General features: G+C 36.9%; 2 protein-coding genes and 1 long non-coding RNA gene across 4 annotated transcripts in view; 1 reads left to right on the top strand and 2 right to left on the bottom strand.

The window, feature by feature from the left end:
- Positions 1-35: 35 nt before the first annotated feature.
- Pi3K92E (phosphatidylinositol 3-kinase 92E) overlaps positions 36-14,432 on the top strand; it is an 18,540-nt gene continuing 4,143 nt past the window's right edge. Inside the window, exons 1-16 of the mRNA XM_073087601.1 lie at positions 36-175; positions 348-585; positions 2,527-2,761; positions 3,105-3,334; positions 6,264-6,510; positions 6,783-6,964; positions 7,478-7,696; positions 8,205-8,407; positions 8,858-9,049; positions 9,756-9,962; positions 10,592-10,735; positions 11,067-11,191; positions 11,727-11,874; positions 12,469-12,657; positions 13,230-13,372; positions 13,742-13,893. Coding sequence (XP_072943702.1) covers positions 439-585; positions 2,527-2,761; positions 3,105-3,334; positions 6,264-6,510; positions 6,783-6,964; positions 7,478-7,696; positions 8,205-8,407; positions 8,858-9,049; positions 9,756-9,962; positions 10,592-10,735; positions 11,067-11,191; positions 11,727-11,874; positions 12,469-12,657; positions 13,230-13,372; positions 13,742-13,893 — 2,763 coding nt within the window. The 5' untranslated portion in view covers positions 36-175; positions 348-438. The remainder of the gene's footprint in view (positions 176-347; positions 586-2,526; positions 2,762-3,104; positions 3,335-6,263; positions 6,511-6,782; positions 6,965-7,477; positions 7,697-8,204; positions 8,408-8,857; positions 9,050-9,755; positions 9,963-10,591; positions 10,736-11,066; positions 11,192-11,726; positions 11,875-12,468; positions 12,658-13,229; positions 13,373-13,741; positions 13,894-14,432) is intronic.
- LOC140753177 (leucine-rich repeat-containing protein 23) lies at positions 3,488-5,780 on the bottom strand. Its single transcript, XM_073087605.1, has 4 exons — positions 5,498-5,780; positions 4,498-5,095; positions 3,906-4,081; positions 3,488-3,716 (listed from the first exon to the last, which is right to left on the bottom strand). Exons 1-4 carry the CDS (start codon positions 5,713-5,715, stop codon positions 3,614-3,616), a joined length of 1,095 nt encoding a protein of 364 aa, XP_072943706.1. The 5' UTR covers positions 5,716-5,780; the 3' UTR covers positions 3,488-3,613.
- LOC140753178 (uncharacterized) overlaps positions 14,058-14,432 on the bottom strand; it is an 11,012-nt gene continuing 10,637 nt past the window's right edge. For both annotated transcript variants that reach the window (XR_012103546.1, XR_012103545.1), the window contains exon 3: positions 14,058-14,171. This is a non-coding gene — a long non-coding RNA (uncharacterized LOC140753178). The remainder of the gene's footprint in view (positions 14,172-14,432) is intronic.

Here is a 14,432-nt window from a genome sequence, read left to right as displayed (position 1 = left end):
CATCCAGTCATAAACAATCTATTTACTTTTTCTAAGCGAGTTTTTCTACTTGCAGTGGATTGGATTGTTGCACGTAATCTTTATTCTTTATTTACAATTTCCGAGAACCATATTTAACCGAGATTAAATTTATTTAGTGTGGTCAAATAAATTATGTAAACGCCTAAGAGCGGAGGTAATGAAATAAATTAAATTCGTGTCGTGCAATAACATGTTGTTTGTGTAATATCATTGACAGTTTCATTTCGAATGGCGATTTGCCCCTCAATCAAAATACTAGGAAATGCTATGATTCAACAGCGCGGTTACATTATCGGTGACTAACGTGGTGCGGTTCATGTTTTCAGTGGAAAGCGACGGTGGGGTCGCTATGTGAGTGAAAGGTGATAAAATGCACCGAGGGTATTCGCAGTAAACAGGCAGTGTTGTATCAAAACAATGGTTCCTGCGCCGAGTTGCCCGTTTACGTGGGACTACTGGACGTCCTCGCCGTCCGACTATGTGGAGTTGACGTGCCTGATGCCCAACTCCGTGTACATCCCGGTGACGATGAGCTGGGATGCGACTCTGCTAGATGTCAAGGAGGTTAGTGTTAGACGGAGTGCCCCGCATGAGTCACGCATTTCGCCAACACATTGTTTCCTCCGCCAGAGAACTGGGTCAAACTATTGTGTAATGTGTGCACAGATAAGTGAGTCTTATTTTTTAGAAAGTAGAACATATTGTTTACAAGTGCTCTTGTCATTGGTTGCCAATAACATTATGATATTTTCAGGCGATTAGATGACTGTTGAAAACCTCTGAATGTGTTGAAACGTTTTATAAACAAATCAACAGATTTATGTCATTCAAACCTGTTTCAAATTTAAGCCATTTGTAACAATTACATAAACTTATGTATCTATCACAAACTTGTTGTAAATATCTTAAAGAGCTCACAATGAATCAATACAAATCCAAGATTAACTATGTGGTATTGATATATAGAACATTTTTCCTTCATCTGCATTTCATAAACAATATTATTATAATATTATATTGTGAAGACTGAATTTAATCTAGCTATTTGTATTCACATAATATTGAAAATTTTATTTACTATTATGATATTGGACGAAATGAAAAGTATAAAATAAGGAGGAATTTTTCGATTAAAAATATGAGTTATATAACGGGAATTCCAAAATGTTATTTATTAACAATTGGAGGAAGTTTTTCTGTGGGATCCATATATGGTTAAATTCAATTAACTTTAATTTGCAATAACATCCAAATATACATTTGGCCAGTCAGACTGTAACCTCCATATCAAACAGTTGTTCTAACTACAAACAATTACAGATGCATTATCACTCCTAACTACTAAGATGGTCTCATAATTATGAAAATTAGCCAGTATTATACTCTTCTACCAAAATGCAGAAACTGTTTCACCGTAGAAATAAATATGGATGTGGTGCCTCTCTAGACTAACTATGTTGGTTCTATCACCAATAAAATGTTACCAACTATAAAATAGACTAAGTATCCATCAAGAATAAATATTATCCCTATATATGGTCATAGTCTATAATAATTAATTATCAAACCCAGCTACTATGATAAACTGGACATCTTTTCTGTTCGGAAGACCTTTATATTTCAGTTACGTCATATTAAAAATTTTTGCAATAGTAAATCTGTATCATACTATAAATAAACATTCAAAAAGTTACATTTTTTACATTTATTTACATAAATGTTAAATTGGCAAAAAAAACCTTTTGGAAAAAGCTGAAAAAGCTGAACCTGCCAATTGATTTTATGTTAACTTTAAAATAATTTTTAAAGCATATATTGGAAATCTTGATATAAACATATTAGGGGAAGAGAAGGTACATTATAATATTAATCAAAAACGATAAGTCATCATATAAGCATTACTCTATTTTCATCTTTACAATGTTATACAATTTCCTGTTTACCTTTCATGTAATCAACATTGAATGTTATTGACAATTTACATGGTATTTTTCCTTTTGTTATAAGTAATAATATTATTTTTATCTTTAAATTACTTAGTTTATACTGCTATTGGTACACAATATTATAAATTACTTGGATGACCATGTAATCACATTGGAATTCAAAAGTTAAACATAACATGCATATGAATAATGCCAATTATGATACATAATGTGCTACATAGTTTATGAATGTATTTGGTTTGTTACTCAATTATGTATTATATATACAAACGTACATTGAGTTGGTAAATTTCCCATAAATGTTGGCCAGTTTCACCATCAAAATAAAATTAGAACTTCATAATTTTACCAATGTTCTCAAGCTGTTAAAAGTTTTTTATATCAATAAAGTGTTAAAAAGTAATTTTTTAATTAATCATCTAATCCGAGAAATGATAATTTTAGATATTGTAATTGAAATAGCATCGTAATAACATTCTAAAAATAATACATCCTACTGGAAAGCTATGGAATATTAATTGCTCACCACAGCACATTGAAACATTGCAACCCCTTACAGGAACTATGGGAGGTGGCAGGGAAGTATCCCCTCTTTGGGATGCTCCAGCACATGTCACGTTACGTGTTCCAATTCATCAATTCTTTGGCTGTGCCAGAGGAGGTGGATGATGAGAATAAACGCGTACGTGACATCAGGCCCGTATGCGGAGTACTCATGATCATTGAAGAGAAATCCATACAAAAACCCGGAGAACATTTACTGAACACGCAGATCAGTCATTTAATCGGAAAAGGTGAATTTTCAGTAGTAACAGATTTTTTTAGACAGACCTTATGACTGTAAATGATTAGGGTTAAATTAAGAAATTGTAACAATTTGTTTTTTAGAAATGAACAAAAAACATAAATAAAATCATATTTATGCAGATTCATTTGTCGCCGGGGTTGTCCATTGTAATCAAAAATTTCACCGAAACTTCAAAATATTTTTTTTACTTTTGTTAATTTTTTGTATTAAATAATCGATGTTGACATGTAGTATAAAGTATGGCGATGATTCTGACAGTATATTTTCATGTAAAAAAAATATATTGTAGTAGCTAAATCTGATCATTCATAACATCTTGTTCTTTTTAGGTTTAAACGAGTTTGACAGTCTAAGGAGTTCAGAGGTGAATGACTTTCGGATGAGAATGAGATACCTGGCCGAGGAGAGTCTAATCAAGCGTTCACAGAGTACACAGTTAGAACGCCTACGGTACCATTGTCCACCGCGGCTGGCCGACCACCCGAGTGTACCAGAAACCCTTAGAAGTCATCTACATAATAACACCTTTATACTGGTCAACAAATTCCCGAACACAGAGGTATGTGGGGTTTTCTCATTTGTGTAATAATATAGTGAGTGGAAATAAACTGTTGATTTTGTGTTACTATTTTTTTCCTTATTTAAACGTTATTTGTACAGCTTACGTCACATATGCAAATAAAATGCAAGGGATAAAAACAGAAAAGCAACATCCGAAAATTGAATTACCTGGAATATATTTTATCCAAGTATTTCATTTACAATATTCTATATTATACTAAACTGAAACATCAACATAAAATAAATCTATTAATCTTATAGAACAGAATTAGATTTGTTAATCTTCATTGGAATCTTCCTCATTATGTTCCTCATCAAGCTCTTCTTCATCATTCTCGCCCTCTTCTAGCCACACTTTCATCATGTCATTGGCTTCAGTCCTGGATACAAAAAAAAAATTGTGAAAAGGTTTGTCTGATGAGCTAGAATTAACAAAAGGTCCATTATATTTGAGATTCTGTGGAACTCACCTCATAAAGAAAAAACTTGTTAGGAGACAAAATAAAAATAAAATATGTTTCCAATACAATATCTTTCAAAAATAAATGTAACAATGGACCTATAATTACCTTTCTTCAGGTGTAATTACACCTTTGTTGATTCTTTTGAGACGTGGCAAAGATGCGAGGATTTCGATCCTCAGTTCAGCGTCGTCTTCTTCGGTAGCCACTTCTGCGGTCTCTTCTCCGATCCCTCCCATGAAAGGGCAGCCTTTTAGTATCAGTATCTCTAGTCCTGTAAGTGCCTGTAGAAGTTATGGGATTTAATATTTTTAGTAAATGTATTGCCTTTCGGCGTGTAAAAAATACGAGTATTGCAGGTTATTAGTGTCAGATAGTGGTTTCTACTTTTTTTCTTACTTTTAGTTTCTATATCTATTATTTCTTTGAGTCAATACTTGTATCATTTCATAGAATTTCCTACACGAGACGTAAGAATACGCAAATTGCAAAGTTGAAGTTTATAAGTACAATTTTCAATGTTGCTTTTTATTGGTGAAATAATAATGTTATTCTTCTATATCAACTGCTCTAACGAATGAGATGAAATTTAAGATTCAGACAATGTTTTACTTTACAATTTATTATAAGCAAAAGGTAATGGTAAAGTAATTAGTTTACCTGTCATACGTTTGATTGTTTTAAATCGAATCCAACTTACCCTTAATTTTTTGACTTGCTTCAAAGTCGCCACTTTACAGTTTCTTAAATTTATATATTGCAGTTTAGTGAGGGCAGGATCAAACCCGTTTAATAATTTTATAGGATTATTTCTCACGTGCAATACTCGCAAATTGACTAGTTTTTCCACTCCCACAAGACTGGTTATCTTATTCCCAGCTAAATAGAGGCTATCCAAGTTTGGGAAGTCCAAATCTGAGATATCTCCTATCAGATTGTACCGGAAGTCTAGACATTTCAAAGTGGGCATTCTGCTCTCGAAGTGTATTCTAGAAATCTTATTGTAGCCAACCTCCAAAGTGCTCAGTTCCGGTTGGTAAACGTCGTGTATTGAGGATATGTGATTGTAGTTCATTATAATCACTTGCATATATTTCATCTTCTTCAAGGCAGCGGATCGCAAATTATTCTTGTCCGCGTGAATGAAAACTAAAAATGGCAATTCGGTTATAGCTTGTAAGGCATCCAAGTTCAAGTTGTTGTTCGAGACGTCCACGAATTGGAGGTGTTTGAATGACTTCAGAGCTGATATGTCGGTCAGGCTCATACCAGTGCATGTCGCTTTCAAATAAGTGTATCTGGAATGAATTACTATTTTTATATTTGTGTTTATACCTAATAATAGGTTCATGAAGCATTAGTCAATCTTTGGTTATATCATAACTTGATTCGCTATTTAGCGATGTGCGCCTAGGTCTTTTAAAAATATATCTATACTTTTTGCATTAAGAAATAATTTACTTACGTCATATAAGTAATTTCATGCAAGTTTCGTGGCTCTACTTTTGCTATTTGGAATTTATTACATAAAATGTCCATGGCTGCAGTAAGCCTGCAGTTGGCCTGTAAAAGATTCAGCCGAGACGCACTATGTATAAACCGTAATTTGGACTATAGATGACGAGTTATAAAGTTTGTGATGTAAACAAAGTGAAAAATCAGTGTTCTATGTACTATATGTAACAAAAAGATAATATTACCCGTCGCCCTCAGCGACTTTGCCGAGCAGGCTCAACCTAATGCTGACCTCGGATCTGTTCAGCCTGCGCTCTGGGTAAACGATGGGTTGCTCCTCCACGGAGGCCTCTTCGTGTTCGCCCAGTAGCATCTCGCCCGAGGGTGAAGCCGCGGCTTCCTCCTCAACCATCTTACTAGACTCCAAATCCTTATCTTTGAGGTTAAAGTGCGATTTCAGCATTTTAGTTCAATTTATGTTGTTCAGTTAAAAATATAAAATATAAACACTGCCACGTATTTGTCAAGTATACGTCAGTTTGATAGTTAGTCATTGACATGCGGAATTTATAATAAAAATAGATGACAAACTATAATTTATTAGGTTTTATTCATGATCCATTTATTCATGATCATGTTTGGTATGAATTTGTTGTTTTTTGTATAACTAATATTAACTGTTATCTTAGGAGAAAAAACTGCTTCGAATCAGTACAATAACATGCATGATGGTATTTCTCCCTTCGACATGGATTCGACATTTAGTTTTTATCAAAATCAGCCTCGTAACTCCTTTCAACATATTCGCTAATCCTAGTTTCGGATATGGCCCTGAACGTCCTTTTGAAAAATTCACCCTGTATATTTTGTATTTAAGCGTTAAGTTTGTATTCTTGCAAAAATAATAAGAACATAAATAGAAAGTAATATCAGTCGTTGAGGAGGCATAGACTACTTTAGAATGGCGTTATTATTACATAGTATGTTAATGCTTTAAAATAATTATTTTAGCAATCAACCACGACCCGGGTGCCGGTAGACCACACGCCTCACCAGCACATCGAAACTGTCCTCCGCAAGAAGGCCAACTCCCTGAACATCCGCGGGGAGCACCCTCGCAACTACGTGCTGAAGGTGTGCGGCCGCGAGGAGTACCTGCTCGGCGACCACCCCCTCATCCAGTTCCTGTACATCCAGGAGATGCTGTCCAAGAACGGGGTGCCGCAAGTTATGCTCGTCAATATGGAGAAATTATCTCGTGAGTAACAAAACAAAACAAATCCTAGTGCGACACATAACATAACATGCGAAACATAACATAGCGAAACATGTTGATAGTAAAAATTGTAAAGATTGATAATATTTAACTGGTGTAAGTGAGAGCGCCGTTCGTAAGCAGAAAATGCTTAACACTGATGTATAATAAAAATAAATGTGACAGTGGTAATCGCACAATGGAACCAAAAGACGTTCTACCGCTTTTCAAATCCCACTTACATAATTATAACACTTTTTAACTCTTTTGTTCAGTTACAGCTAGCTGTGATGTCAATTGTTACGCTGTGTCGGAACGGAAACGTCTCCCGACATCAGAACACTCAAACACGATGAAAAAGAAAAAGACAGAGTCCTCGTGGAAAATAGAGAAGAACTACACGTGTATGGTGCAGACTGTCGGCGGGTTGAACGTCGATCCTGGAAGGGTGGTTGAGGTTAGTATCATCATTTTTTTTATTAGTTCTAACATTGGATGTCTAGGTTTTTAATAATTAGCTTTTGCTTTTGGAAGATATGTATGTGCATATTATAAATTGTTTATCATTTATTTTTATGGTTAAAGTAAACATTTTGAGTAATCCTACATACCGGAGAGCCCTGTAAAAAAGTTCGCAAAATATGTGATGTCCTTGGTCAGTGTGGTGGACTATAATCAAATCAGGTATGAGCAACCTTTCCGGAAGATGCGGGCCAAAAATTATGTTAACGCAGGCAAGGGAGGTGCGTTCAAGTTGATCGTTCAAAAAGGCCCTCATGCCTTTTAGAAAATAGTCAAAAAAAATGGTCTCCTAATCTTTGAGATCCTTAGTTGAAGCGGACCACATCTGGCTGCCAGGTCGCCACTTATACGGCCTAAACGCTACTCATTTCGAGGGGAGATATCCCGTAGTAAGTTAAAAATCGTTTAGCATTGATGAACTTTGAATAAATAATGAATTGTCTGCCAGGTGGTATGTGAGGCCGGTATCTTCCACGGCGGCATCCCGCTGTGCGAGGCGCAGAAGACGAAGGTGGCGGTGGTGTCGATGGAGGGCCGCGCGCACTGGGACGAGGAGTTGCAGTTCCCCATCCAGGTGTGCAACCTGCCGCGGATGGCGCGCCTCTGCTTCGTCATCTACGAGATATCTAAAGCGAAGAGCAAGCGGAAAGGGAAGGATCCCAATAAGGTAAGTTGTAGTTGTAAAATATATTTTTTTAAATATATATTTGTAACATGCTGGTTTCAATGCACTTAAAATAAAAAAAAGTTGTCTATTTAATGCCACTGATACTCATTTTAAAGTGTGGTGGTATTAGTCAGGAAAAGTATGTGGTTATTAAAGAAAAAGAGTGTTAAAGTCCTTCTTAGTTCTTTTTTATGTTTGTTACATCTTTTGAAGCAATGATTTGGCGGAGTTCAAACGATATACTGCGTACTCCTTTTTCCATTTCATATCTATCGGGGAACAATCGTAAATATCTTTTAAGTCATGTGATCAGTAGTTAAATAAAAGGTAGATGTGTTTTTTCTTATTTCCTAAGTATTGTTGGTATGTTTTGTATGTGCAGACATAACTATTTACCATGACATACACACATATTTATACCCATACATTACAAATGTTAGGGGAAATCGTTGAGACCAACGAGTCTATTTTGTTCTTATGTATACAGTTATACACTTATCGTCACCAGGACTCCATAAACAAGTTGGCGTGGGCAAACACGATGGTGTTCGACTACAAGGACCAGCTGCGCACGGACGCGATGACGCTGTACACGTGGACGCACGTGGCGGACGAGACGCAGAGCGACGACCTGCTGCTGCACCCGCTCGGCACCGTCGTCTCCAACCCCAACACAGACTCCTGCGCCGCGCTGCAGATTGGATTCTCTAGGTACGATAATATACGACAACGTTGGAATACGTAAAGTAATACCACAACGACAAAATACACGAAAATCCTTATGTAATCCCGTATTCCTCTCGTTACAATCAATCTATCCAATTTTGTGCTATCAAAGATCGTAATTTCATAACTTGTAGTAGGGAGAAATTGACGAATTTTGATCCTTAGTAGGCAAGACAATGGGTAGATTGATTGTTGCTATCGGACATTAGTCAATATGGAGTCCAAATTCTAGGTACGCATAACATTTAACTAGTATTTAGTACGTAGTACTAGTATGTAGTACTACTGTAACCTATGGATATTTAAAATAGAGGTAAGTAGGACAGAATCATATTCAGCGTTTAATTTTTTAGGACCAATATTTTTAGTTCATTAAATTATAGTAAACTTGGTTTTTTTTCAATTCCTATATAAATAAATTATTTTTTTCCACAGTTACGACTGCCAATACCCGATCATGTTCCCCAAGCAAGATACTGTGAAGTCCTACGCTGACCACATCGAGAACGGTTCCCCGGACGTTATGGCGCGCCTCAGCAGCGACTTCGAGCAGTTACGGCTTACCGCTGAGAAGGACTCTATGTATGAAATGCACGAGCAGGAGAGGAAGGATATATGGGCTTCGAGGTACGTATGAATGGAGATACACTTGGTTCTAATAGTCAGTTTTTGAAAGTACACTATACAACAAAAGCCTGTGATGAAATGAGGTTTTATGATTATAACATCTCTTTTTCAATCCTACTTAGAAATCTTTTTTAAGGTAAGAATTTACGATAATTAACCTGCGTTGTTAAGTCTTCTTTTAAGAAACAGCAGACTATACATTTAAACCTTTTTCAAACATTCTCAGTGATTCAAGAAATTTCTCACTTCCTATAGATATTATACGACACCAAGTAATAAAACCCAGAAAATGAATATGTCTTTATATTCATATAGAAATTTCTCACTTCCCATTGATTTTACATGACACCAAGAATAAAACACAGAAAATGAATATGCATATTCATTTTCTGAGTTTTATTTTCTTGGTGTTGGTTGAATCACTGAGAATGTTTGAAAAAGGGTTAAATATGTAGTCTGCCCTATATAGTATGTTTCTTAAAAGAAGACTTCTTATAAAAATATGCTTGTCAACGTGATGATTTATTGTTGCATTATGCAATAATGCAGTAAAACTATTTTGGTATGGAATATTGTACATTTATATCTTATACGAGTTGAACTGGAAACTATCCCTGAAAACAATTTCGAATTTCATCACTTTCAAACGATTCAAGTGTTTATTGAGACAAATCAGCACAGTACAGTGAGCGTGCACCGTCCGCAGGGAGTACTTCCGCGTGGTGGCGCCGGAGCTGCTGCCGAAGCTGCTGTCGTGCGTGGAGTGGAGCGAGCGCGCGGAGGCGGCGAGCGTGGCGCGCATGGTGGCGAGCTGGCCCGCGCTGCGCGTCGAGAGCGCGCTCGAGCTGCTCGACTACGCGTACGCGGACGCCGCCGTCAGGAGCTTCGCGGTCAAGTGCCTGGCGAAGATCAGGTGGGCGACCATGTCTTGTATTTGATTTTTTTGTGTAGAGGTGATTTTGTATATGTTTTGGAATTTTGTAAGAATACCATGTAGAGCTTGCCTTTTACCAGATCGATGTGTTACTTTTTATGCCATATCGTCTCTGGAAATGCTAAAAATCTTAATACGCAAGGAAGCCTCTTTGTGTGTTAAGATTTTTAGCCTTTAGCATTTCCAGTGACGATATCAGTAGTGAACGAACGTGCAGTCTACCTGAGTGGCTATTGCTGCCTATGGTCTTCTGTAATCGACCCCAAATAAGATCCTGATCAAATCCAACCTAAGCTCAGCTACAAATGCGTTGTTGTTCCTCTGGATTAAACTGGAAAAATCCTCGGAAAATATGTCTCTTGACAGATCCTTTGAACAAAAACACATCAGTACTTTAAATGGCTGTTATTAGGCAGAAATAAATGTAGCAATGGTACTGTCATTGCCACATTTATGGCCAAAGTAGGTACACCCTTTGTAATAAAAAAACGTTCCTACCTTTAATCATGTGGCCTACTGGATTGATGTATTAGCAATTGCATTACATCTTAACCTAATTTAACTGTATAGTAGGCAACTCAGTTGATTTAAATTAAATTTTATTTCAGTGACGAAGATCTCATGCTGTACCTGCTTCAGTTGGTGCAAGCTTTGAAACACGAGTCGTACCTCATGTGCGATCTGTGTGTGTTCCTGCTGCAACGCGCCTTCAACAACAAGATCATAGGACATTACTTATTTTGGCATTTGAGGTATTTAACACTGTTTACTACCGTCTCTATTAATTTCGTCGTTATTTATTTCCAATAGTTATTTAATATTGTAATTTTTATTTCAGTCATATTAAGTTTTGAAAAAAAAAACTAAATATATTAAATAACTGTTTTTAAAATACAAGTATTGACCAAGGAATTTAATATAAACAAAATACCTAACATTTATTTTTATATCCAGTGTTTTTTTTTCACTATTTTAAAATATATATTTAAACATACAGGCATATTACATTGATGGCATGTATGTAGAAATCACTGTTAATCTAAGACTAGAGAGCCTAATAACCCCGGGTGCACGTGTCCGCAGGTCGGAGATGCACGTGGCGGCGGTGTCGGTGCGCTTCGGGCTGGTGCTGGAGGCGTACTGCCGCGGCTCGCAGGACCACATCCACAGCCTCATGCGACAGATTACCTGCCTCGACAAGCTCAAGTGTATGTTCACGTACTTTGATGTTTTAAGTTTAAACTGTAGGAAATTGAGTATTAGAAATTTTTATTTTCCTTAGTAAATTACAAATGACAAATGAAATCAAACACCTCTGAGACTTACCATTTTGAATGTTGGTAGAGTAAGTATGTTTTTTTTCGGAGAGGTAGCTCCACCAAACCTTTATTTGCCTTAAAGCAATTCTTGCGTTTCGCTGGAAGAATGATGTGGATGTCGGCTGAACAACTTACGCCACCTTAGTGCTTAGAAGTCGCACCGCATCTGTGATTGGCTTCAGATAGAAGCCCTGTTCCTTATGGAGTTGGTTACAGGTCAACTTTCCATCAGGTAGACTACATGTTTGTGCAGCTTCAACATTATAGTAATAAAACTTTCATCATCATATCATCAGGATACATCATCAGGTCCACATTTATATAAGTTTAGTTTATTACTATTTTGAACATGTTGGTGTTCGATGGCCTTTATTAAACGTCTTAAAACTCATATCCATTATTTAAAATACATAATCATCAACAGGGGCAAGCCAGTGCATCCGCAAGAAGAAGGAAAGCATAGTGAAGGCGCGCGCGGCGCTGCACCAACACCTGCAGGAGCAGCACTGCATAGAAACGCTGTGCGACTTCGTGTCGCCGCTCACACCTAGCCTACTCTGCAAACGAATAAAGTGAGATTGCTGTTTTATAGCGTATCTACGGCTTGTGTCATTGTGATAAGGAGTTAAAGTAATACGCAGGGGCGGCCCTAGGTAGGTGCCGCACCGGGTACCGTCATACGAGGGGAGCCGAAAACACATATGTGGGGCGCCGAGAATACTCGTGCGTCACTGTTTAGTAAAGTAAAGAGACTAGGCCGTTCATTGAACGTCTACTTAAGCAACATACGTATTATATGGTGTAACTATAGGGTACAAGCTAAAAAAAATCTAGTATTATGAAAGCACCAAAGAGGGCAGGCTTATTTCGCTTATTTTTAATGACATGGATATGGTCTAGGTGGTGATTACATCAGTACTGCAAAATTTTGGAGGCTGTAATTCCAATGATTACATAAGCATAGGGGTGAGGGAAGAGTTTTTTTTTACTTTTGTTGACAAGAGAGTTAACTAATATTACTGGAGAAATATGCACATAAAATGTATAATAGAAGTCCTCAGATGTCTATTATTGGCAATAGTCACTAATAGTCCATCATACAAACTGCATGATTATTTGTCATGTCTAAATTATAAAGTACATAATAAGTATTTTGTGTCCCCCAGACCGGAGCGATGTCGAGTGATGGACAGCAAGATGCGTCCATTGCTATTAGAGTTCGAGAACAAGGACCCCACCGGATCAGATATCCGTATCATCTTGAAGATCGGAGACGATCTCCGCCAAGACATGTTCACGCTACAGATGCTGCGTATCATGGACCGGCTGTGGAAGAACGCGGGATACGACTTTAGGTATGGACATTGAGACAGTAATTTATTTGTATCTAACTAAGAGGAATGTTTTGCATATTTTACCACCATAAGAAATCTATTCATTAAAAAAATATATTATAATTTGGTCTCTTGGCAATTACGTTACATTTATGTTTTTATAGTAATTTTCGACGAAATAAACAAATAGACTCCTAATATGCCAATAAGTATCCTAAATATCCTTTTTTATTTCTGTATGTTACAAATTGGTAACCAACTGATCTAAATCAAAAGAATATGGTAATTAGATATTAGTTGGATATATTTTAAGCGACGCCAAAAAGTATGTATAGTTCGCGTAAAACTGCTAGTCCGCTCTGAATATGGAAATGGATCGCGTTGCCATAGCAAATTGTATTACTACACCTGCTCGCAACAACTTTACAGCGGTCTAGCAGTTTGGCGCGAACTATACCTATCTGAAAATGTCTTCACTGACAATGTAAAATTACAAAATAATCCGACAGTAGCGGTCGTTGTCATCGACAAGTGGAATACGAAATGGAGTGGATAACGATAAGTGAAATACGATCGTCTGATGTTCGTTGCAGGTTGAACGCTTACAACTGTATCTCGATGGAGTACGCGGTGGGGATGATCGAAGTGGTAGACGATGCGGAGACAGTCGCCAATATACAGAAGCAGAGCGCGATTTTCAATGCGGCGTCTACGATCTCTAAGGCTAACTTGTTCCGTGAGTGATATATTAATAAGTTTAGTTTCTTTTTGTGAGCAGTTTTAAATTGAGTAGCGTAAAACCTATACTAGGCCAGGCCCATATGATATGAATGCTGTGGGGGACGTAAAATAATTGAAAATATGTTAGTTGTATAATAATAGTAGTTTGTTGACAGTTGTTGCAGTTTCGATACTCTTAAAGTAGAAATGGAACTTAATATACTTAAATGTACATAAAACGCAATTATGGGGTTACAAATGAAGGTTACCAAGTAACTTCTCACGCCTGTCTTTCCATTCGCTTTCATTTACTCTGAAAATCTCTCTTACGCACAAACTATAATGATATGTAAAATACTCGTCATTACATTTTTTTGTGTTACAGAATGGTTACGCAAGCAAAACCCGTCTGAGAAGGATTTCAACAAGGCTGTGGAAGAGTTCACGATGAGCTGTGCGGGCTACTGCGTGGCTACTTACGTGCTGGGCATCGCTGACCGGCATCCCGACAACATCATGGTGAAGAGGAGTGGACAGGTGAGTCGGTTTTATATGTACAATATAATGTTTATTAAAGTAGTATGTAGGTCACACAATAGATTACACGTAGGTCACTAAAAGAAAACGCGTTGAACAAGGAATTATTTCATTTGAAAAAGTTATTGTAACAAACAAAATTAAAAATAAAAAATGCCAAAATCGTCTAATACTTGAAACGCGGCTTCTTAGTCGACAGGTTTGAGGTACGAATCCCAGATACGCAATTTTTCCCATTTCCAGTGTTCTTCATGATTGAAGTCCTAATCTTTTATATTCTGAAAGGAGATATAATGATAATATTATAATGAGCAATTCCTTGAGCAAATGATAATGATGTTGATAATCTATAATCTATTCAGTATCATGTTAGTTTTCAATTAACTAATACTTTATAATTATGGTAAATTCATATATAGGTGGTAGAACTCTTAGGGGTTTGACCCCGGCAGCTCCACCATCACACCTATTTCTGCTTAATAACAATAGTGTTAAACGCTGTTGTCTTGTGGTTTGAAGGGTGTGTGTGTGGTAAGGGA

This window comes from Epargyreus clarus, unplaced genomic scaffold (assembly GCF_041222505.1).
Source record: "Epargyreus clarus isolate Ecla_fem2 unplaced genomic scaffold, WU_Ecla_fem_2.2 ptg000026l, whole genome shotgun sequence".
NCBI classification, from domain to species: domain Eukaryota; kingdom Metazoa; phylum Arthropoda; class Insecta; order Lepidoptera; family Hesperiidae; genus Epargyreus; species Epargyreus clarus.
This window is presented reverse-complemented; position numbering and strand designations above follow the sequence as displayed.